General features: G+C 40.3%; 1 protein-coding gene across 2 annotated transcripts in view; it reads left to right on the top strand.

Annotated features, from left to right (window-relative positions):
* The first annotated feature begins 2,773 nt into the window (after positions 1-2,773).
* The window catches only part of EFEMP1 (EGF containing fibulin extracellular matrix protein 1), a 139,325-nt gene continuing 116,438 nt past the window's right edge, over positions 2,774-25,660 (top strand). Inside the window, exons 1-4 of one of the 2 annotated variants that reach the window (XM_033937882.1) lie at positions 2,774-2,911; positions 3,836-3,920; positions 22,378-22,426; positions 22,567-22,836. In XM_033937882.1, the coding sequence (XP_033793773.1) occupies positions 3,843-3,920; positions 22,378-22,426; positions 22,567-22,836 (397 nt within the window). In that variant the 5' untranslated portion in view covers positions 2,774-2,911; positions 3,836-3,842. The remainder of the gene's footprint in view (positions 2,912-3,835; positions 3,921-22,377; positions 22,427-22,566; positions 22,837-25,660) is intronic. The other variant, XM_033937883.1, reaches the window with a different exon arrangement.

The raw sequence follows: 25,660 nt of genomic DNA, 5'->3' as shown, positions 1-25,660 counted from the left end.
TTTGAGGCTTTCTGTCCTTTCTGTGTAGCGGTACCATGTTGGCGCGCTGCTGCTAGCATACTCTCTCTTGCTAGCAGACTCTCTCTTCCTGAAACCAACCTACTACTCTAACTAAAGCCAAATCAATAGAAAAACCCTATCTTAAATCTAATAACCCCATGGATACCTAACATACTTTCTAAACTAGAAAAAAAAACAGATAATTGATGTTCCCTATACTATTTCCCTCCCCAAAATTTCCTATATATAATCACAAAACTCATCCTTCCACTAACATTTCATGCATATAAATCTTTTCCCAAAAATCTTTACAGAAATTATTCCCAGAGAAAAGATTTCCAAGGCAGTTTCACAACTTTGCTTCACTAATAATCTCTCACAACATTCCACAGAAATCTGTCACAGAACATCTCGTTAACTTCTCCAGAAATCAACACCACAGACTTATACACAGAGACTGAAAATTTCTCCAGAGATCAGGTTTCAAAAACAGTTCACAACCTTGCTTCACCAATATTTCTCTCACAACAATACACAGGGATCTCACACAGGACCTCTCATAAAATCTTCTCTAAAAATTAGCACCACAGATTTGTCACTCAGAGAATCTCTCAAAACACTTCCCAGAAGATTCTCACAGACTATTTCTAGCATCAAATAGTTTCACAGATAAAACAACTCTTCACATCAGCCAGAAAGAAATGTTTTCATCCTTGGATAAATACCAGAATGTATAAATCCAACCTCAACTTCAACCAAAACTTCCAATTCCTATTCAAGCCAAAACACCTCCATACAGAACCAAGTCACCCTCCCAATTGCCAAATTTGACAGTTAGAATGTTCAAGCAGCTCATGCTGATCTCTGAGTCTGCACTAAGATAGCAAACCTGTGCAGGAAATCAGCAACATAATACCAAAACTGCACCAATACAAAAGATACACAAACCAAACTTCTCAAAATAGGAAAAAACCCACAGGTCTTACATTCCAGATTTTCTTTGCTTTAAAAATCCCTTTAAAATCTTCTTTAAACCCTGGTTTTCTCTCTCAGGTAACTTTTAAACTTTTAACCCTGGTTACATTTAGTAATGATGGACAGTTGTAATAAGATTGTTTAATGTGATTAGAATTGAAGAAATAATATGTGTAATTGTTTGTATGGTATGATTTATGTATGTCATATTTGTAACCCGCTTGGACCTTTGGACATGCAGGACATAAATGTTTTAAATAAATAAACAGATTACTTATAAGGTGAGGGGCTGAATATCGGCACTTAACCCAACCCCATGTTTGGAATACCCACGTTACCCACTTTTGAATTTGGCACTAACTGGTCATTTTCTGCAGAAATGACCACTTCTGGACAGGTAAATAATTTTGAATATTGGCTGGTATGTTTTTATAATTATGGGCATTTTTCACAGAGCAGAAAACAGGCCTAAGGAGTAGCGTGGTGTATGGTGCATGCAGTGGACTGTAACAGACAGATACCTACTGTACCTCAATATACAGTATAGATTCAAACAATTTTTATTGATGCATACAATATCAAAAACAACATAAGAGTATCACATTATGTATAATACAGTATAAAAGACACCTGCAAGTCTGAGAGTTATTGAAGTGATGCACATTCAGATAGAGTGAGTACTTATCTATTCTTGCATGGCTCACAATTACTGAAGGTGTGTTAGAGCCTGGTATCCCCTTCAGATTTTACAACAACCACTGGGGGATTAAGGAGGTATAATGCCTTAATCCCTCCAGTGGACAGCTGCCTCAAACAGAGCATCTTTCTGTAACCTCAACGTTCCTGAAACAAGTCTAAATAAGGACATCCTTCCTATTAAACATAGACATTTCTTCCCCTTCAGAATTGCTACTGGATGTCCAGATTTCAGGCCATCCATGGTCATGCCCCAAATATGCCTAGAACATGTCACCTTTCAATCTGGGTGTACTACAGTGTTAGATGTCACTGTTTTACCTGTGTAAAATCAACTTGTCTGTTTCAAGAGTGTGGCGTAGTGGTTAAAGCTAGAGCCTCAACATCCTGAGGTTATGGGTTCAAACCCCCACTGCTCCTTGTGATCCTGGGCAAGTCACTTAATCCTGCCATCACCCCGGGGACATTGTGAGCCCACAGGGACAGATAGGGAAAAATGCTTGAGCACCTGAATAAATTCATGTAAAACCATCCTGAGCTCCCCTGGAAGAATGTTATTTATCATCAGTTTTGAAATTTTTCTAAAACTAACTCAGCCTTTACAGTCTGAGACGCTTCAGACTTTACTGTCTTCTTTCATAAAGTATCATTTTGCAGAAACCAGAGCCTCTGCTTTTTCTTTGGTTGGGCCCAAGGCACAGAATCAACTAACTCAGGACCTAAAGATGCTGGAACTACAACACAAGTTAAGAAGCAGTTACAAGCTAATTTCTTTTGTTCAAACCTTTGGAGGAGGGTATTCATTGGGTTGGGCTGAAACTGGCAAGTTTAAGGCTAGCAGTTTTTCTATCTTGATTAGTAAATGTTTTGACTGTTGTGATCAGTAGGTGGTTGTGAGCTTTGTATACTCATGTTTTTAATGTTATAAATAAGAATACGTGTTATTTTACTTTGCCATTATGATTATATTTGTCTTAAATAGAATCCACCTAGGGACAGGCAAAATATAAATGCTTAAAAAAAAAAAATTACTGATTTCTATTAGATCTGGTTAGATCAAACTTTTGTAGTCCCTCCCTCTAAGGGGTGTGGCTATTGTCTCTGGTGGAGTGTTACTTAGAAAGGTGGACTCTAACATCACTAGTCTAAATAGTCTCTTACCCTGTTCTCAGTGGACTGCAGCTGCACCATAATTTAAAGGAAGTTGAAAAGGAAAAACTATCATACTTTCAGAAGTCAGGTAAAGAGCTCACACAAAGCTATGCTTCTTTGAATTCTTTTTTTTTTTTTTTAAGTTGTTGCTTGCTGAGCTGAGCCCAGGAAACGCTGTGTGTGTCTGTGCATGTTTGTAAGTAAAATTATGACCACACTGTGTGAGGAAGAAAGGTACATTTCAAGCTATAATTCTGCATGACAATAAGGATCCTGCAAAACCTTTTGCTGAATATAATACAGATCAGGAAAAGCATGTTGGAGGGCTGTGAATTATAGCTTTCAGATTTTCTGTCCTAAACTTTTGTATGGCTTGTTGTTCAGCAAGTTAAATAAATCTGAATAGGGGAGGAAACATGATTGTACAGATAAGAAACATCTCTAAGTATTATTCTGTGCTGGGAAGACACCTTTCTTAGCATGTGCCATGAATAGCTCCTTGTACAGCCAGAAGAAACTTGTGATATAAAACTCAAAATGCCAACTTCTAGGAGGCTTTTAGAAATCAAACAATACTGCAAAGCTCTTCAGCTTTCAGATATATGTAGGATACAAAATGATTTAATATCTGTAAACTTTAACAATCTGGCTATCTCTCACCTGGATAAGAAATATATTTGGGTTTTGGTCATTTTAAAATGCAAAATATAGAAAGTAAAGCAGGATGCACTGCCATTTGATCAGAAAGCAAGCAGCTGGCAAATTGCCTGTCTAAAACCAGTGAATTTGCAGTGAACTTTTTTTTTTTTTTTCCGAGCATAGAGTCTGATAATAAACAAATTGAAATCCTGCGTTTACTCAGCGAAAGAGCAGACCCTGATGCCCTGCCAAATCTCCTTGACATCCCAATGTTGTCTATAGAAACTCAAATTGGCAAATCCCCTGCTATCTAGAGCTGAAAACAACAGCTTCAAAATACTAAAATGCATTTCTATTTTGGTTTCTTTTTGAGATTCAGGATGCTGAAGGTTTTGTTTTGGGCTACCCTGATTCATGCTGCAAGTTCACAGGAAGTCGAAGAAACCATAACTTACACAGTAAGGATTAAACAGTTTGACATAATTATTACATTACAGGGGATTACTAGTCCATGACTACAGTTAAATTATAGATCTATATCCAGATGTTAGGCTACAGCACATGAAAAGTTGGACTAATTGTAAGTGGATACTAACATACCTTGTCAGCGAGACTGTATTGCAGATTTAATATTTGCTACGGATAAAGTCAGTGTTTGGCTACAAACTTTCTTCCCAACATTTTATGTGCTGCAAGAGAATTCTATGTATGATACCTTTTTTTTCTTCCATCTTATACAATATGGAAGATTATTTTATGAAGTCTTTCACATGTTTTCTTAAGAAAAGATAATGCACCAGATAATTTGTAGAATTTAGTCTATTATATTCTCAGTGCTAGGTTCCCTAAGCTAGCCTTTCTACCAACACATTTGCACATTGAAGTATTAAAAATCCACTTTGTACAGTAATTTCTTAAGTGGCATGGATTTTAGGAGATGCTAATTAAATGCAAGAAAAATTGTTCTATTTTTGCAAGATCTTTCCATAGTGTTAAAATCAAAATGCAAGGCTGTTTAACAATTTTTTGAGGATAACCTTGAATGTCACAGGCATCTCTAAATGTTCTGAAGATGTCTAATTGACATAAGTGGAAGTTCATTTTTTCTCCCTTTCCCTGGGTAAAAATAATGCATGAGGATCAACAATGCACACAGGGGTCCTTTTACTAAGGCGTTCTAGCCGATTTAGCATGTGCTAAATATTAGTGCGCTCTAAATGCTAACACGCCTCAGTAAAAGGACCCCTGTGTGCATTGTTGATCCTCATGCATTATTTTTACCCAGGGAAAGGGAGAAAATGAACTTCCACTTATGCCAGTTAGACAGCTAAATCGGCTTGCACGCCTTAGTAAAGGAGGGGACAGTGTTACCCAAGGGAAAAGGAAGTAGGCTTACAGGCAGGGTGTGGTCAGGAAAGGCAACAATGTGAACAGTGTAACATTTCGAAAACTATGCACAATGCTTTTCAGGGAACAAGTACCTGCAGAAAAAGCAGGCGGAAATCTCTCTGGGTATTTTTCCTCAAGGCAATTTTTAAAGGGACAGTAATGATCACACGTTTTCTTTGAGAAATGGTACAAAGCCCTGAGCAGAGAGTGGCACGGTGGCAGAATTCATCACCGTTCCCGTCCCTGCGGATAACCGTGGGAAACCACCCGTGCCATTCTTTAGTGTCTATCTCAGCCTCAGTCCTTCTAAACCGGCATTCTTCAAAGCAAGGCTTGAAGGTCAGTGGTTGTGCCCATTCATACTCTGATACTTATGCGAGCCAAGTGTTGGATAATGAAGCCATTGTGACATCACTGATGAGGTTGGCTCATAGGCATTGATGGAATGAGGCATTATGACATCATAAACTCAGCTCTGGAATGTTGCTACTCAACCTCAGTCCTTCTACACCAGCATTCTTCAAAGCAAGGCTTGAGGGTCAGTGGCTGTGCCCATTCAAACTCTGATTCCTCCTTCTGTTTGTAAAAAAAAATGACATGGGGATGGTTTCCTGCAGGGATGGGAACGGTGATGAATTCTGAAGTAAACGAGCCCTCAAGCCCTCTACCCTGAAGTATAAGAGCCCTCAAACTTTGCAAATGCCTGCACTCTTTAAAAGCATCCCAAAACTGTCAATTCTCAAACATATATACCACTCGTGATCAATGACGTAGAACATAGGAAAGTAAGGCATCCTATTTTATTTGTCATTCACATTATATATGAATACACTCTAAGGCCTCCTACTGCATTTCCATTATTTGTTGTTCTTTTATGACTTTTAATAATAGAATCCTTAAAGAATGTATAATAACTTGAAAACAGTGCAATGCTCATAACATGTGAAGTAATGAAATGAATGACAAAATTTAAGATATAAGCAGTAGAATAAAATTTTTGAAACAGCAGCTATATGTGTGATATACTACTGTTAATCATTTCTATATTTCTACTACAAATGTTTATCTAGTTCTGAAAAAAGACCTGTGATCCCCTTAGAACAGAGATCTCAAAGTCCCTCCTTGAGGGCCGCAATCCAGTCGGGTTTTCAGGATTTCCCCAATGAATATGCATGAGATCTATTTGCATGCACTGCTTTCATTGTATGCTAATACATCTCATGCATATTCACTGGAGAAATCCTGAAAACCCGACTGGATTGCGGCCCTCAAGGAGGGACTTTGAGACCCCTGCCTTAGAATGTTCTGTATTCAGTGGTATACCAGGCTGGGGGGAGGGGGGCGGTTCACCCTGCCGGCTTTGTGCTTTATTCTCTGCCAGGTCCTGCCTTCACAAAAGCAGGAGGAAGGCCCGATACTGGAAGAGCAGTGATTTAAGGCTGCTGACAATGAGAGAACACTATGAACAGGCTTCTTACGGCCTGCGGGGCCTACCCTCTGCCACATCGCTGATGATGTCACTGATAACATGGCAAAAAGAAGCCCAGGTGGAGCAGGCTGCAAAAAATCTCATTGTGGGATGGGGGAGGGGGTTGGTTAGGGTTGGAGGTACTGAACAGGGAGATGGGAGGGAGGGATGAAAAGCTACTGCACAGGGGGATGGGAGAGAGGGTTAGTAAGCTACTGCACAGGGGGGGAGAGAGAAGAGAGGAAGAATTGTTGGACATGGGTTGAAGAAGAGGAAGGGAGATATAACAAAGAGGTAGAAAGGGGTGAGAGGGAGAAATCCTGCACATGGTGGAGGAGAGGGAGACATGCATAGAGAAGAGTGAAGAAGAAATGTTGGACATAGGGTGGAGGGCAGGGAGAGATGGTGCATTGGGAGAGAGAAAGAAATGTACATGAAAATGGAGGGGAGGAAGGGAGAGATGCTGCATGGAGGGGAATAGAGGTTTGACCCAGGATACAAAGCGACATTAGAGAGAAGGCTTCTGGTTCAGGCACGGGACACACATAGGAGCTACCGCCCGTAGCTTTGTGCACACTGTGGCAGTGAGGAGGAGGAAGCCGGCCAGAAGATAACACCAGTGGCGGCAATGAAAATGCCGCATCACACCGCAAGCCACATAAAACGGCTAGGTGGGCCTTGAGTTTGACACCTGTGGACAAAAGGGATATATTGTAAGTAGAAAAGGCTGAACACTACAGTGACTGTACTCAGAAGTGGTTATCCTGCAGAGAACAAATAAAGAAATCATCCATGGAATTACAAAGAATCCCAGACTAACATCTAAATAGCTGTAGGCCCCTCTCGCTACAGCTGATGTGAAGGGCAAGGTGTCAGCAATTAGAAAAAGCTGAATGGGAATGTTGTTCATGCTTCCCATCTCACATTCACCAAAGAGCTTCTGGATAAATCACAAGACTTCTGGAATAATATTCTCTGGACAGATGAATCAAGAATCAAATTTTTGTTCACAATAATAAATATTTTGTTCAGTAAAAAACAAACATCACCTTTCAAAATATGTGTGTTAGGTGCTATTGATTTGGGTTCTAGTCCTAGTGACTTTATGAGTTAAAGATCCAAAAAAGAAGTTGGTCAAGTGCTAGTCTGATGAGGTCCTCCAGTGTCATCCTCATAGTAGTGGTCAATGTATCCAGCTACCTACAGTAGTTGCAGGTCGCCCTCTTCACCTAGTTCCTTCAATCTTCCCAAACACGATGTCCTTCTCCAGTGATCTCTCTCTTCTAGCAGTGTGACCAAAATAAGATAGTCATAACTTCATCATGTGGGCTTCGAGTGACATATTCAATCTGCTCTCGTCCAAAACTTATTTGTTAGTTCTCCTGGCAGTCCATGGTACACACAGAATCCTTCTCTAGCACCAGAGTTCAAATGAGTCAATCCGCTGTCTTGTTTTCGTAATGTCCAGCTTTCGCATTCGTAATTGACCACTGAGAAAATGAGTACATACACCAGTCTGATCTTCATTGTAACTTATTTCCTTGCATTTAAATATATTTTCAAGAGCCTTCATTATAGACCAATCAATTGGTATTCTGAGGAGTATTTCTTCATTGCTAGTTGCTTCCTTGTTTACCAAAGAACCCAAAAGATTAAAACTCTTTATAACTTCTATTCTAACACCTTCAAGCTCAAAATCTTCATCATTTTCCATATTCATAATCTTTGTTTTATTTTAAATTCTAAACCTGTGTTATGACTTTCAGCTTTAACTTTTCTCAGCAGATTCAACATGTCTTCTTTACTAGTCAATAAGTGTTGTGTCACCTGCATAATGCAGGTTGTTTATATTTCGACCACCTACTGTAAAACCAATGCTCTCTTCTTCCAAATTTGCTTTTCTGAAAATAGCTACGCCATAAAGATTAAACAAATAGGGCGACAAGATGCATCCTTGCCTTCTAAAGTAAGAAGCTCAAATTGACTGTCAAGCATGGTGGTGGAACTGTCATGATAATAGACCCTTTTACTGTACGAGGACCTGGATGGCATTTTATTTTTTTTAAAGTTTATTTTCACTTTATAAAATAATACAAACATCATATGATGCTATAATGTCCCTCTATAACAAAGTAGGGGCACATCATATGCTAATACAGGAGAACTTTTGCATAGACAAGTACGTGTGAGGTCAGCCAGAAACAGAACATACAAAAAGGAAAACACCCAATCCCCAACAAACTCCCAACCATTCGTCCTAGGATAAAAAAACAGTACTGACATCTGGCAAATAATCAGCAAATTGGCATGTCCAAGAAAAAGCTCATTGCTTCCCTATTATCCCAAGTTTTATGAAAAATTACCACTCTACCATATTTATACGCAGTCAGTTTAAACATAAGACATATGTAGTCCAATGTCACCAAAATCATCTCCTCAGTAGGCATTGTAGACCGTTTCCAATAATGTGCTAAAGTCACATTACTGCCACAAATAATGCCTTTTATCAGAAAATTCTAGAGGAACTTGGCAGACCATCTGTCTTTGCGCTAGAATTGAGCCAAAAGTAGTCAAGCAGCATGATAAGGACTCTAAATATTCAAATAAATCTACCACAAAATGCCTAAAGAAAAAACATTTTCCAGACAATATTCAACCAGTAGCAGTCAGTGTTCTTAAAACGTTGACTGCCATAGGCTGAATTAGGCCCTGATATTCAATGCAGGAACCTATGTAGGTTCCAGCACCGAATATCTGGGCTCTGTGGAGGCTCTGGCTATATGGGGTCCTTGGTTATCTAGTAGATAGTGGGAGCAATCCCCAGCTGTTCCTCTGCATGCTGGCTCTGAGATCTCAAAATGGTTGTCATGACCTCTAGTGGCAGTATTGCATTACTACTTTGAGATTCCACTAGAGGTCTCAGAAGTCATTTTGAACTTGGAGCTGGTATAAGCAGAAGTGAGTTTTCCTCCTGCCCCAATTACTCACTATACCACTAAGGACCCTAAGGTAGTTCTGTGGGGCCTACAAAAGGGTACCGAAGGAGGTCAGGGATAGGGGCTCCTCATGGGGGGAGGATGGTAGGGAGGCTAAGATCATGCGGGGGGGGGGGTGGTTTGAGAGAGGAGATACTTTTGTGGGGGGTGCAGCAGGGAGAAGCTTTTGAGAGGGAGATTTGGGAGTATGACCAGCCAAATATTTCAGCTGATATTCAGCTCACTATTCTATTAGTAAACTGGGTAAAGTAAGGAGAGGCCGAATATCATTGCTGCCCAGTTAGCTACTGCCTCCACCCTGACTCTGTTGCTGGACAACCCTGGTACTAACCAGATAGTACCAAGGCAGTCACAGACAATGTTCAGTGTGACTATGCACCTAAGTGCTGTTTAACAGTGGCAGACAGCCAACTCAGTGGGGTTTAATTGGGCAGGTGCAGAAAAAACAACGAAGGTGATTGAATGATATTCAAACTTGTTTATTGAATAGAAAGACTCGACACGATCGTGTTTCGGCCCTGACGGGCCTGCCTCAGGAGTCTGAACTTATGTAGAGATGATTTTAGTAAGAATGTTCCGTCTTCGAGACTTATTTCTGTATTGCATTAAATGTATGCCGATGACTAAAGGAAAACCGGCATCCAGAAATATCCTTCTAACGCTGCTTTCGATATGCGCCGCTCTCAATGTGTAACCAAAATTTAAAAAATTGAGAGCGGCGCATATCGCAGGCGGAAGGATATTTCTGGATGCCGGTTTTCCTTTAGTCGCTTGTAGAATTCTTGAGTGTCAGTGCACTTACCTCGCCGGCCCGCACTAAAAACTCTACTGCAGTTTGATAAAATGGGGGGGGGGGGGGGGGATTTAAATAGGATTGAAACATGTTTTAAGTATAACTTGGGTTATACCATCCTAAGAGGTTCACAAACATTTTCTCAGCACTGTATTTCATATTCAAATTAAAGTCTTAATAGACAAACAAATTCAATGATCTTGAGTTTAGGATTTCTTTGCTTAATACCTTTCCTCATTCCACAGAAGTCAGCAAGATTTATAAGGAGGATGACCATATAGATCCATGTCTCAGAGGGGGGGGGGGGAGGGATGGCAAGTTAAATCAGGCCAGGCTTTATCTCATCCATGCATGCAGATGTAACTCTGTTTTCACTGCTCAGCAAGAAAAGCAGAATTGCATCTCCATGTATTCAACAAGGAAATGAAAATGTATGGTCATCCTGAGGTCAACATTGTAAAGCACTTAGCGTGTGAAAGACAGTTTTATGACAATTCATTTCCATATGTACTGTAAATGTGCACAATACCAGCACTTACACATGTTACTGGCAGCAAAGCGTCTAAGGGCTATTCTCTAAGGGCGTGTGTAAGAGGCATAGAGGACAATTCTATTGCATGGGCATTCACATCAGGGCCACACTTTCATGCATACATCGCTCTCTCCAACCCACACCAAATCACACAGCTGCACCTTTTAACTGGTGGCAAAAATATTTGGCTGTAGCTTTACTTAATTACAACTAATTTACATTCAGTCAAAATTGTTAAACACGTTAATTCAGTCTCTCTGCAATAGCCCCTCAGAGCAGCTGAATGACTCATTTGAGCTGTTCAATGTTGAAACTAGCTCCAAAACCTGATTTTGTCTTTTCCTCTTGACCTCTTGTGGCTTACGGTGTCATCAAGGCACATCTCCACTTGTTGCAATGCCGTCCACAAGCAAATATTACAACGTATCATCTCTCCCCAAATTATAATTCCAGCCACCTCTGAAGGCAACCAGCCTTTCCTACTGGCCTCACCAGCAAAAGCTGCAAATGTCCCCACCCCCACCCCAAACTGTCTTAAAGGCTCAACTCCTTGTAGAAATAGCCCCTGACAATCCACTCTCAAATCTACTAAGAAACAACAAAAAAACCCAGTGGGGTGGGTGGGTGAAAGGGAACAAATTTCTAAAGTCCTAACCTCCTTCCCTTCCCAACCCTACACCACAACCACTGCATCCCCAGCTTGCCAATTTTCCACTCCTTACTCCTCCCTCCTCCCTTTATTCCTGACCAATCAAACATCCCTGGTTCACCAATCCCATTCCCTTCCTCTTGTTGCCACCCCAACAACTATTAGCTTCCCTTCCCTTATCTTTGCCATTTACTACTTCCTTTCTTTACTGCTAACCCCTTCCCTACTCCCCCTTACCATATAGCCTCCCTTACTTTTGTGGGCTCATCTTGGCCAATGTTAATAGCCACCCAGTTTAATCTGGGTGATCCTATAACTGTGCACTTCCAGTTAGATACCTTGATAATGCACAATAGGGTCCTATCCTAGACTGACACCTAGTTGCCCAGGTGTTCTTATAGAATACTAATGTACCTAAGTATCAGCATGCCTAACTTTTGTGCACTTGCAGTTAAACCAGACATAGACCTGGCATAACTGAGGTCATGTTACTGTAGCTGGAATACTTATAAGTAACTTATAGTATTCTGTAACTTTTGCGTGTAACTGGAAACCACACCCATGTCCTGATCATGATCTGCTCACATGTATGCCCTCCTTGCAACTATGCACCATAGCTTGTACATGTGCCCACAGAGAACAAAGCAGCAAGTAAGTGCTTTATTTTTTTAGCATTCATGCATACAAGGGGTGTGTAAGTGTGGGTGCCTGGTTATAGAATTGCCCTTATAGGGCTGGATTCAGTAAATGGCACTCAAAAATAACCACCAAGCATAATTCTATAAAGGGCACATGCCGATTCCGCACAGAATTTTAAGGTGCCGGACTTACAGCCACCGAAATCAGGTGCAAATGCCAGCACCCAAATTAGGCATGCATAGGTCAAATTCTATAATTCTGCAAGCAACTTTTGAAAATGCCTCTGATGCACCCCTGGTCACCACCCCCCCTTTTCAGTTTCATATTACAAAAATTTGGACATGGCTCTTTGTTGAAAAGCGCGCAGCAAGAATACAAGCTGATTGAAACTAGTGGTCTTGGTTCTAGGCAAACCAAATCTGAGGCCAAACAGTAATTGAAACTGACCCTGCCCTCCACCCCGCCACTGCAAGCTTGCGGCTCCCCACCTCCCACTTCCCCGACCGAAAATACGTTTCACCCATGAGCCACCCACCATTCTACCCTCTTCCTCCATCCCGTAGGTCCTTCCTAGGTCTAACTTGTGAAGGTCCTAGTGGTGTAGTTGTGTCTTCGGGGAAGGAGCATCCTGCCCTCGTCAGCTGCACTGGACTTCGAGTCCGTTTCAATGGCTCTAAGCAAGATGCACACTCAACTTCCAATCAAAACCACTTACCTACAATAATTAGTTGCTCGTGCCCAATCAATGCTAGTGAAGGGCTTGCTAATCAATTAAGTTGTGTGCATGCTCACAATTTGGCACACAATTTTAAGAGCAATATATAGAATCTCATAGATAGTGTATAAATACAGGTGAGCATGCACATGGGTAATACATTTGACAGGCATGGGCGATGCTGCCACATATGCGTGCAGCCTAAAGAATACTATATGTTACTTACACCCTTGCACATTTAGGTGCCTGTAGTTATGCCAGACCTATGGCTGGTGTAAGTGCAGGCATGTCTGTGTTATTTGTGTTAACTCCCTGTATATGGTGATGTATTTTTAAAAAATTTGGTCATTGCTTTGTATTAAGATTAAGCGATTTTAACTAAAACTTGAATGTAATACTAGTATTCTATAACAAAATCTGGGTTTCCAGATCTTGTAGGCTGTCACCATCTGGCATCAAGGCACCTAAAAGAGGACACCCAGTTATAGAATTGCTTTTTAAGCGTGCAAGTGATTTAAAGTTATCCATAGAGCAGTGATATTTAGCTTATTAAAAAGATTAAGTAGGCCCTCTCCCATCCTCTTCCCCCCCCCTGCTACATATGCCCCTTCCCCGTACCTTTTCAACTTTGCCACGGGCAGCGATGAAGCTGCTTCCCTCGTCAGCTATGGCGTTCTCTCTGAAATCACTTCCTCCTAGAAGTGACATCAGAGAAAGCGCCGAAGCCGATGCAGCCAGCAAGTTTGTCGCTGCTTGCACTGAAGTTAAAAAGGTCCACGAGTCCCGCGAGAACTGACAAAGCCATTTAGAAAACAGCGCGGGCGCAAGCGTTAACGTGGAAAGCTTGCTGCTGATGTCCGCGCTCCTGACCTGTGCGCCGCTACTGAGGGAGGGGTACACGCTGGATCACCAGGGACTGCGACCACGACTACGACGGAGGAGGCAGCAGAGGGCGGGTAGCTGTTTTAAAAGGTGCAGCTATGGTGGCGGCAGCGATGACGGCGGGCGGGTAGGTGGTTGGGTGGATGTGTTAAAAGGTATGGCAGCAGTGCTTTAAAATGGTGCGGCAGCGGGGAGGTGTTATAAACAGTGCGGCTGCAGCAGTGGCGGTGGGTCAAAATTGTACCTTCGCTCCATAAGACGCACTGAGATTTCCACCCACTTTTGGGTGGAAAAAAAGTGTGTCTTATGAAGCGAAAAATACGGTATTTTGAAGCAATTTTATAAAAACATGGCTCTGCCTGCACTGGCCTTAAGCTATGTCCCAGGACATGCCTAAACACGTCACATAAAAGTATGTGCATTCTTGTCACCACCATGTATTTGACATGCATAAACTGGGTGGTAATTTCCTAGGAGACTTTTTACATTCATTAAACAGGATTTGCCCATAGGAAAAGTTTACAAAATTATACCATATGGATAACTTCTACAATAAAGATTGAAAGCAGAAATAGCAAGAATAATTGGATAAATTATCCATTTATTCACAAATACATAGCTCTGTCAAAAATGCGCATAATATAAAACAAATAACCATTTTAAGGTATGTATTCACTGCTTGGCTAAATGCCAACCTATTTATAAACATGTCCAGGAGGTGCAATCTAATTATCTTGCGCAAACAAAGGCAAATGCACATAAATAAAATCAAAGAATGCAAATATTATGATTGAACGATAGTCTGCTATTTTATGAGGACCTAGCTATTTATTAACATTTGGTTGAGTAAATGTTCCAAAGCAGTGCTTGGATTGTGATGCTTAGTTCTTCAAAGTACCTTGTAACTAAATCTTTCCTTTCAAAATCCCTAGTGTTGAATGCCGTAACATGCTGCAGCTGGCAAGCAGAATAGACCAATCCCCACTGCCTGACTCACAAAGATACACTCATAAATATATTTATATAATATGTTTTCTTTTAACAACCTCATTGCTAGCATCCTTGTGGGGTGGCCCCACGTCTGCTCTTTTCCAATCTTTTAGGACTGCTGTTTCAAGTGACGGATTGAACGAAGCTGTGGGAGGTACACTCTGCACCTCCATTAACTCCATCAGTGTCCTTGGATGAAGCATATCAAGTAGGGTTACCATATGGCTCCAGAAAGAGGAGGAGGATTTGAGACTTCTGGGTTTTACTTCCATTGCTTTTATTATTCAACAATTTTTATTGATTTTCAAAAGAAGAAGCATAATACAAAGGCATACAAATCTTCGTGCCATAATACACGAGCAACACACCATACATAACTTAGGGCTCCTTTTACGAAGCCGCGTTAGCTGTTTAATGCGCATAATAGCGTAATTTGCCGGCCGCACTAGCCGCTACCGCCTCCTCTTGAGCAGACGGTAGTTTTTCGGCTAGCGCAGGGGTTAGCGCGCACTGAAAAGGTGTGTGCGCTAAAGCCGCTAATGCGGCTTCGTAAAAGGAGCCCTTAATCTATTCTATGGCAATAAACGTCATAAACCCTCGCCCCTTACTCACACAAGGCAGAGATAAATGATCCCCTGTGAAGCAGAACTAATAATCTGGCAGTAACAAAATGTTGAACAAATCTCATAGTTAACATAGCACAAATTGTGCGAAACCTAAATGGACATTGGCTTCATAGTATAATCAAACCATGGATGGATGGTGAAGAAAACCATACTTCAGAAAACACTAGCACAACCCACGGAGGGTAGCACTATCGCCCTCCCAGGTGGCAAAGGACAACGTGAAATCCTCTACCCCTCCCCAATCCTATCCTAACCCTCCCTGAAACATAACAGCAGCAAAAGACTCAGAAAACTTCGGACTCTTACAGCTCCCCCATTTCCGAAGAATAAGGTTACAAGTAAACCCCTACAGTCAGATACTTCCATTGCTTTTAATGGAAGTAAAACCCAGATGTCTGTCGCAAGTTATAATGTGTTGTTACCTATTGAAACTCATCTTTTCAGCTTGTGTCTATGTTTTAATTTGCGATCAAAGGCGTCTCTTTTTATTCTTAAGTTTTTTTTTGTTCAGATAAATGGAATGGCAACTGGATGGCTCTCTACTAAAAAGCAATCCACATCAATAAAGCACCGGTAAAATAAAAATTTTTTAGAAAACCCAGATGTCTCAATCCGACCTCCTTTTTCTGGAGTCTTATGGTAACCCTACCTATCAGGCCTCATGGTTTTACTTTCATTTAGATATCAATTCTAAGGGGGTCAAAAAAATGCAAAATATAGCAATCCACCCACAATAACAAAAATGTAACACCATGAGAAAGAGAGGAAACAATACAAAGCCTTATTTCAAAAAATCATACTCATCAAAACTGATCCATAATGCAAAAAAATTCAATCATGTTACCCCTCTTATAAAATCTCACTGGCTTACGATCACTCATTGCACTACATATAAAATATTACTAACCTATAAAACCAAAACAACACACACGCCTGGATCTATAGACAGATTGCTAATTCCACACTGTCCAAGTAGAACATTACGATCTAGTAATCAGCATCTTCTTGAAATTCCATCTCCATGACACCTATTTTATGATTCAACCAGAAAGAAGATTTTCTCTGTAACAGCACCCACAACGTGGAACTCTTTACTTCCTCATCTCCGGGAAGAACTACCTTTAGATAAATTTAAAGTCCAACTAAAGACTTTTCTCTTCAAGGACACCTATAACAAGTAGATATCAGACCTTAAGCAGAAGGAAGAGCATCTCCCCCCTCCTCAAGTACTAAAGCTTAATACCATGATAAAGCTTAACCCCCCTCTTACCATCCCCTCCCTAACCCCAGATCCTACTTTTCCCTCTCTTGGAAACCTTCTCTTGATCTAACGTTGTAACCCTTCTTCCATAACTCTTTTTGTAATCCGCTTTGAACCGAAAGGTAATGGCAGAATAGAAATCTGTAATGTAATGTAATGTAATGTAATGTCTTCCTCTCCTATCACAGATTGTACTTCTCCCCTTATCCTTATGTTTCTGTATGTCACTAACGTCTTTGGGTTGTAATGTCATCCCCTTGTTTTTAATAGTTATCATATTGTACACTGCTTAGACAGTTTTATTAAGTGGTATATCAAATTTTAAATAAAACTTGAAAACTTGATAATAATTTTCAAGGGAAGGATATCGGACTGTCTTAAACAAACAGACCATTGGACCTCTTATAACGCCTAGTTATTTTACATCCTGATCTAATTCCATAACTTGTAATCCCTTATCCTTTCCTCTCACCGACAGTGATAACAGTTAAATGCCATTGAAAATTAACGGATAGCCCTGAACAGGTGATTTAACCGGTCAGTGGCCCATAGCGAGGGGGAAGGATAAGTGATTACAAGTTATGGAATTAGATCGGGATCTGAAATAACTGGGGTTATAAGAGATCTAATGGTCTGTTTGTTTAAGACAGTCCGATGTCCTTCCCCCCTGAAAATTATTATGTAGTTAGTGTCTCATATTAAATTGCACATTTCAAACAAGTTTTGTTGAGTATGATTTTTTGAAATATGGTTTTGTATCCCACACACATACATTACTTTCATTTAAGCACATTAAGTGCTGCCTCCTCAGTAAATGGCAATGATTTTACCTCATAGACCCTTTGCCTTTGGTCCCATCCTCATCTAGTACAAATATCAGACAAAGTTATTGCTCAAGGGAGCTGCTTTCTTGTTATCTTCCTCACAATTAACTGCATCCTCCCTTTTGATATTTAACTGTTTCCCTTTTGGGCTTCCTCTTTTATATGTCCATAAAAAGCTTTATTTCTTGCCCATATAGACTGTATAGTTTGTTTGAGCTTTTTGAACTTGTTGCCCTTCCTGCCTACCTTTGGGGGTCTACTAAGCTATATTAAAAACTGATTTTCTCACTTGCTAAGACCATTTTTACTGCAGTCACAAAATGGCTGATTTTTTTTTTTTTAGGGGGGGTTCTAATGGTGCACTAATAGTGTTCAATATAGGCTCTTAACTGGTCAAATGCTGACTCCACCAACGAAGCGCCCCCATAATAGCCAGTTTCTCTTAGGCACTAATCATTAATTTCCAGCAATGATAATAGTTAAGTGCCATTGAAAATTAACAGCCTTGAACAAGCGATTTAACCTGCTAGGGCCATTTCTAGCTGGTTAAATCACTTTGAATATTGACCAGATAATGTATGTCATTTTTTAACAATCTAAGCATGAGTATTTATACCAGCTCTGTCTGGTGTAAAAGATCATGCCTAAAATATATCATGCTGTTGGATCTATGAAGCAGGTCCTGGAGGAAAAGTCCATAGTCTGCTTTTCAGACAGACATGGGGGAAGCCACTGCTTGCATGGCATGTTGCAATAGTAGCATGGGATGTTGCTACTATTTAAGGCTTTGATCACTATTATGATGGGATACTGGGCTAGATGGACCATTGGTCTGACCCAGTAAGACTATTCTTATTCTATAAAGAAAAGCAAGGGTCTACTTTTCCTTATAGAATAGGTTGTTAACAATGATTTCCAGTGCTGGGCACTTCTGAGAAAATGAACTGGCAGTAGGTACAAGAACGTTACATGAAAATGGGCAGAGCTGGTTGGAGGAGAGGTCACCGACCGAGCATTAAGATAGTAGCCATTGGCATGGTAAGGGGGGTGAGGGGAGCAGACCGCACTGGGCATCGTCTTGGTGGGTACGTCAGCACCTCTCCTCCTCTCCATCCCCTGTGCCTTACCACCCATCCCCCACTGCATGCGCACCTTCACCCCCCCGCCCCCCTTCCCCACCCCCCCGTACCTCTAGCTGTTAGCCAGCGCAAATAGCAGCTCCAATCTGATGCTCGTGTCGGCCTTGGCTCTCCTTCTGATGTCACTTCCTGGTCCCGGGAGAGCAAGGCCAGTGCATGCAGCATGTTGGAGATGTTGCTCGTGCCCAGGAAGTTAAAGAGGTCCAGGGGAAGGGAAGCGGTGCGCCCAGTGAAGGGGTGGGAACGGAGAGTGGGCAAAGAAGAGGGCAGGACGGCACTGCACTAGGTACCTACCACCCTTGCTATGCCACTGACAGTAGCATAGTACCAGAGACAAGTTGTGCGTTGTATATGTGTACGTCTAAAGAATGAAGGTATGCATGCTTATATCTGAAGAGTGAGAGTACATGCATGTGCATATGTGTGTGTGACTAAATAATAAGAATGTGCATACATGTGTTTGTGTATATGTCTTTGAAGAGCAAGAGTGCGCGTGTGTGTGTATGTTTCTGTCTCCAGTGGAGATAGGGCTGCACGTTAACGCTGCAATTAACATGTTAGTTATTAATCGCAATTAAAAAATGTAATCACGATTAATAATCACATGCAGCCACTTTCTGTATGCAGAGAAAATATTAATTATCATTTGTATTTGAGGATTTTTTTCAAAGAGGTCAAGGCAGATGACTTTAAAATATGCAATGTCACCTCAGTAACAACTATAAAAAATAGACAAATATAGTGCAAAATATAGACAGCAGATATAAATTCTCAAAACTGACACCACGGCCAGTGCTAAAAACGCTAACACAACTTTGTAAAGGAGAAATAGCAGAAAATAAAAAAGTAATCTTGTTTGAAAGATTTGATAGGTAGTTCATGACCACATGAATTCATAGGTAGTGCATTCCATAAAGTTGTAAATAGAAAAAGAACAAAATGGAAGACTTGCCTCCATGATTGAACACCTTTAAACAATGGAAAAGACAGCTTATAAGCAGTGGAAGATGTTGTGGCAGACCTAAAGGCAATGGAATAAATTATGCAGCTCTATTAAATAAGCAAGTTGGAATTTCAATGATAGGCAGCAATTTGTCTAATAGATGTTAAGACTAAAGTTTGCTTATGGGTAGAAAAATAATAAAGTTGTTATTCTAAAAGTTTTAGGGGTACAGAGAGGGATTCAGGACATTGTTTAAATTGTTAATTGCCATGCTGATTTCTGATTCCTCTGATAGTAATTAACACCCACCAAAAGATCAAGAAATGTATAGGAATCTGCTCCTTTGCATTCTAGGGCCATCTCCCTCTCCCACCTTCCCCTTTAAGCTACTGCAGAGAATATTGACACTGGTTGAGACAAAGATTTTGCCCTACATTTGAGTGGTTCGTTTGGATTGTAAATACAGTAAATAGGTTAGAAAACTGGAAATCATAGAATTTTCAATACAATTTAAAATGTAAAAAAGTCTAATTACTCTATGCAACCAAAAGGTGGTAGATGCATATAACAGCCTCCCTGTGGTAGTGATGGAAATGAGGATTATGGGACCCATAATCAAAAGATATAGACGTTCAAAAAGCATCCTAAATCGACACTTCAACGTCCTAATCGCCAGGATAATCAAAATCGTCTTTCTGTACATCCAGCAAGGTGTTCCAATCTCTATGTTCAGAGCATGAGATGGGCATGGTGGAGGCATGTTATGGGCTTTGGGCACTCAAGAGTGGGGTAAGCATGAACGTCTTGCTGCGATAATCAAACATTTTGCAAGACATCCTGGACTGAACGTATACATTTGGAACTAGACCTGTTTTAAAAAGGTCTAAGTGCCATCAAGGTAAGACACTCCCACACTCCCCAAGTGCTCACGGACCCCCTCCTGCCCACAAAGATGAGAATACAAATGCACATACCTGTCTCCAGAACATCAGCACCTGGTATAGGAAAGCCTAGTAGAACTCCACACAGGTGTCTGAAGTAGCCTGGTAGGTGGGCTAGTGAAATATAGAGAGGAGTAGCAAGTTCCATAAGCTACTCTAACCACTATATTCATGGTGGAAAATGTGAGCCCACCAGAACACTACTCTACTGCCATATAGGTGTAACCTGCAGCCCTAAGGGCTTTTGGGGTTGTAGATAAGTGGATATAGTGGGTTTTGGGGGGCTAACCATAATCTATATGGGAGTTCTGCTGAGATGTTTACCTGACACCCTTTATGTGACATTCACAGCAGTGCCCTCTAAGGTGCCCCACTGCTCTGTTGCTATGTCTGGGTGGCCAGTCTATTACAGGACTGGGCCCTCCCACGTCCAAATGGTCTTGTTCTGGGCGTTAGGGACATGGACAACATTTTGGTGAAAACTTTGGTATAAAGATAGATGTCCTGGCGGGCTGGACATCCCAATTGCTTGGACGTATAGATAGAGGATTTAAAAAAAAATATATATATTTCTATACATTTGGTGGTTTGCCTTTCAAAAATAGGCATTGTCTTACTGCCGTCTGTGGATGTCTAGTGCCAGATATCCAAACTGGATTTAGACATATGTTTTGAAAATGCCCATCTATATCTGAATTCAAGAAAAGTATGAGGGAGAGCAAGGGATTGTAGAACTTGTAGCTGGAGTTAGTGAGCAGACTGGAAAGTCAATGTGGTCTTTATCTACTGTCATTCTCCATATTTCTCTGTTTGTTTCTTCATATTTCTTTTTAAAGGGAAGAGGAGAGGTGCCTGAAAATCCATACATTTTCACATCCCCAGTCATCTTATCTGTCCTTTTTTTTAATCGATGCAACAAAGATTTATTGCAATAAGAATAAGTATAATAGTTTTGAAAATGGTTTTGTTTTGTTTTTTTCGAGTATTCTTTTTTTTTTTAATATTCTTTATTCATTTTAAATCTTACAGCAAGTATACAGGAATATATCATTAAATAACTGTTATGTAATACTTGATAATCTTACTAATTTCATCATAAATATTTAAAAATTATAAAACCATTCCCACCCACCCTTCTCAATTATTCCAAACAAACATATCATAAATATAATAAATAAAATGTTTTTATTGGAAGTTTTCTGGTTAACATACATTCAAGAAAGAGACCACAGTTTAATAAAAAGTTTGATAAAATCGCTTATCTTGGTTTACTAAGTGAATTACAATAAAATAATGGGTACAATTAAAAACAATAATTTAACACTACAGACAATACAAAGACATCAACTAACTGGTACAAGAGGGTAAAAAAAAAGGGAGAAATACAATCTTTTAGAGAAAAGAAACAATAAAGGCAAATACGACAGGAATGGGGAAAAGATCGGCTAAAAATAGAGATAGAGAAAATTTAGCAGTTATAAACATCCTTAAATAGAAAACATTTAAAGTTACTTTTGAAATGATCCACATTCTTATTTTCCCTTAGATATAATGGAAGGACATTCCAGATCTTAGGAGCAATTACTGTAAAAATATCATGTTGATGTGTGCTTATAATCTTTAGTGATGGGACCGTCGGTAAATATTGGTCCATTGAGAAAAAAAAAAAAAGATGAGTGCTTGAATTCACTCATCCATAAGCTGAGCCAGATTCTATAAATGACGCCAATCACGTCAATCACATGACACCGATCACGTCAATCACATGACGGCACTGTTTATAGAATCACGGCCATGTCACAGGTGCCTGAAATGTAGGCCAGGGTTTGAGGCCTACATTTCCGGCACCTATCTGTGATGAGAATCGTGACTACAGATGTGCCTACTGATGCCTAAGGGTACTTCCGGCATTAATCATGCCTATTTTACCATACTTGTGGTTACGGTGCCGTTTGCGGAGGCACCATCTTTTCTTTGTAATGATAGTTTAATTGTTTTTAAACAAAGCAATCAATTATCGCATCGATTAAAGGCAATTGAATCAATTATCGCATCTACTGCTGCCTAACTTTCAACGGCTGTTGCAGAATCTGGCCCTTAATGATTCTCTCATGTTTTATATTCACAGCAATGCACAGATGGCTATGAATGGGACCCTCTAAGGCAGCAATGCAAAGGTAAACCAATACTCTAAAAGATGCATTTTTTTCTTAAGTTGTCTTCAAGCAGTTTTTACATTTGCGTGCGACTTTTTTTCTAATATTATGCATTATTCCAAAATCCATTGGTAACAATGTAATGTTTCATTCAACTATAGATATTGATGAATGTGAGATTGTGCCAGATGCGTGTAAAGGTGGAATGAAATGCGTTAACCACTTTGGAGGATACCTCTGTCTACCAAGGTCTGCCCAGATTATTGTAAATAACAGGCAAGAAGAAACATCTGCTTCAGAATCCACTAGCGGCCGAAACGGTGTTGTCAGTCGACGTAACCCTGCTGATTCTGATCGTGTGCCATCAAATCCAGTTCAGCGAATGCAGTGTGCATCTGGGTATGAAGCGAGCGACCAAAATGTGTGCACAGGTAAGCACAAATTGTTTATAATAGCCAGTGACAAAGAGGTGGCTGTTATTTTCACCCTCTTCAATATGATAAAATAAAGATCAGCAACCTTCATAAATACACTTAGGGCTCCTTTTACGAAGCCGCATTAGCGGTTTAACGCTCATAATAGCACGCGCTAATTTGCCAGCCACCCTAGCCGCTACCACCTCCTCTTGAGCAGGCGGTAGTTTTTTGGCTAGCGGGTGCTAAAAAGGTGCGTGCGATAAAGCCGCTAACGCAGCTTTGTAAAACGAGCCCTTAGGCAATTTTCAAAGCAATTTCGTTTGAAAATTGCATCCCCCTCTTATAGTGGTTTAAGGGGATGGAGTTGCAGCTGTCTTGGTAATGCATACACCTGGATTTTGCCTTCATTATGGATAGCTATATTCTTTTCCTTGGATCTTTTCAGAATGAACTAAAGACTTTATTGCCTGAATATATAAAAGGAAAGCATGAATTGGACTGCAAAATCTTTTTTGTCAAATATTATGAACAAATTTAGAAAATTTTGGAAAAGAAAGAATGAGAGGCATTGACTAGTCTTGCTTGGGAACACTTCCAGCTATTATGGACTTGATTCATGGAAGCTTTATTCAGTTCTAAGTTAAATTTTTAATATAGGTTGCCTAATTGCATATATATACTGTATATATATATATATATAGGGCTCCTTTTACTAAGGTACGCTAGCGTTTTTAGTGCATGCAGGAAATTACCACGCACTGCACTACGTGCTACACTTCTAGAACTAACGCCAGCTCAATGCTGACGATAAGGTGTAGCACGCGCTATTCCGTGCCTTAAAGCTCTAGCGCACCTTAGTAAAAGGAGCCTATAGACTTACCCCCTTCATGCTATAAACAGGTCACTTAAATTTAACTGTCTTTTGCACATTTAATTTCATAGAATTCCACCAACCACAATTATATATGTAAAAAGTAGTAGCACACCTAAGTGCTTTAATTGCATGCTAAAATGGCTTAGCACATAAATACAAGAGGATGTTCATAGAGGAGGGGCATGGGATGGGTGGGGCAGGGTGGGAAAGAAGACTGAGCTAGGCCCTGTTATGCCTGCCAAAGGCTATCTGTTAATGCTTTAGGCTGTGACACTTAAGTCTCTATCTCTAACAGAAAGTTCAAGTATAAAACTATGGGAACAAGGCTTTTATACTATGGAAACCAGCTAATAAGTTTGCTCTTTTAAGATTTAAACTGCAATGATGTTTTCTTTGTCTCTGTATTACTTTAACAAGTAGATGCTTGAGATTGTAATTATTAAAAGCATTCAAAGAAAAGAAAAAAAAAACCCACAACAAACCCAAATGCAGTGAAATAAAACAGCTCAATGATGGCAGAAATAAAGAGGGAGAGAAAATCTACCTAACTGGAGTGATGAGGCCTAAGGGGGTTGAATGAGCCACAGAAAAATAAGTTAACCCCCTCCTTTACAAAGCCACGCAACCGTTTTTAGCGCCAACTGCAGCAGTAACAGCTCAGAATTCTATGAGCGTCAGAGCTGTTTCCACAACGGCTGACGCTAAAAATGCTAGCACGGCTTGGTAAAGGAGGGGGTAAGAGACTTAGAAGAGAAGGAGAAGGACCCACACAACTTACATGAAGAAAATATGAAGCGTTGCAAGGAAGGTCACCAGAAAAAAAGAGGGCTGTCTGAAGAGAAACTGAAATAGATTCCTCACACTCCACGGAGAAATTGCCTTGGTCCTGTGTGATGGTCACAGACAAGAAGGAATGCACGTGCATGGTAGCTACTTCCAAAGGCTTCTAGTACTAAAATGCTGGGGAGTGCATCCGTGCTGTGCTCCATTGGATGATATCACCCATATGGGTGCTTTTTCTGACCTGCTTGTCCTTAGAAAAATGTACTACAATTAGGCATCCCAATGTCAGTTTATGTAAATGTTCTATAAGAACACTTAACACATGCAAGGGTTCTTATGGAATAGGTTCACAGCCTTGTAAATTAGGTGACTAAATGTTGGAGCCCCATGTTATAGAATTGCTTACTTACTATATATATAACAAGCCAGAAAGGGAAATCCACTGCTTATTCCTAGGATAAGCAGCATAAAATCTGTTTTACTACTTGCGATCTAGCTAGATACTTGGGATCTGGGTTGGCCACTGTTGGAAACAGGATACTGGGCTTGATAAACTTTCAGTCTGTCCCAGTATAGCAACTCTTATGTTTTTATACAAGTCAAGTATAAGGATAATCATGTCATTGTGACATCACTGATGAGATTAGCTCATAGGCATTGGTGGAATGAGGCATTATGACATCACAATATCAGCTCTAGAATGTTGCTACTCTTTGGGTTTTTAAGTTCTTACCAGAGCGTAATTCTTTCTTTGGGATATTTTCATAGTCACCAAAACAAAGAGCCTTTGTTTCTTGTTTCAGTTTTAGAATATTTTTATTTGTCCAATTGTCTACTAAAAAGATACTCTATTCTCTAATAATTGCCTGGGCTATTATTAGAAACGGTTTTCTGAAGTCTCGGAAGAGCTATTAACAGAGGCATCATTTATCTTCTCTATCTTGATCTCCCATAGAAACCTGTATTGCTCTTCTCCACTGCCCACCCCCACAACCACCAAGATAACCAGATTTCTTCTTACTTCTCAACATGATTATTTATGCTTGGCTGATGTAGGGCCTTAAGCACTTACACATGCTCAGTGCCTTGAGTATCAGTCCATGCTCAAGGCCCTGATCCAACCCAATGCCAGAACCATGAGAAAAGGTATGAAGACGGATTCAGTCATCGCAGAAAGAGGTG

This window comes from Geotrypetes seraphini, chromosome 3 (assembly GCF_902459505.1).
Source record: "Geotrypetes seraphini chromosome 3, aGeoSer1.1, whole genome shotgun sequence".
NCBI lineage: Eukaryota > Metazoa > Chordata > Amphibia > Gymnophiona > Dermophiidae > Geotrypetes > Geotrypetes seraphini.
Note: the sequence above shows the minus strand (reverse complement) of the source record. Positions and strands in the feature narration are given on the sequence as shown.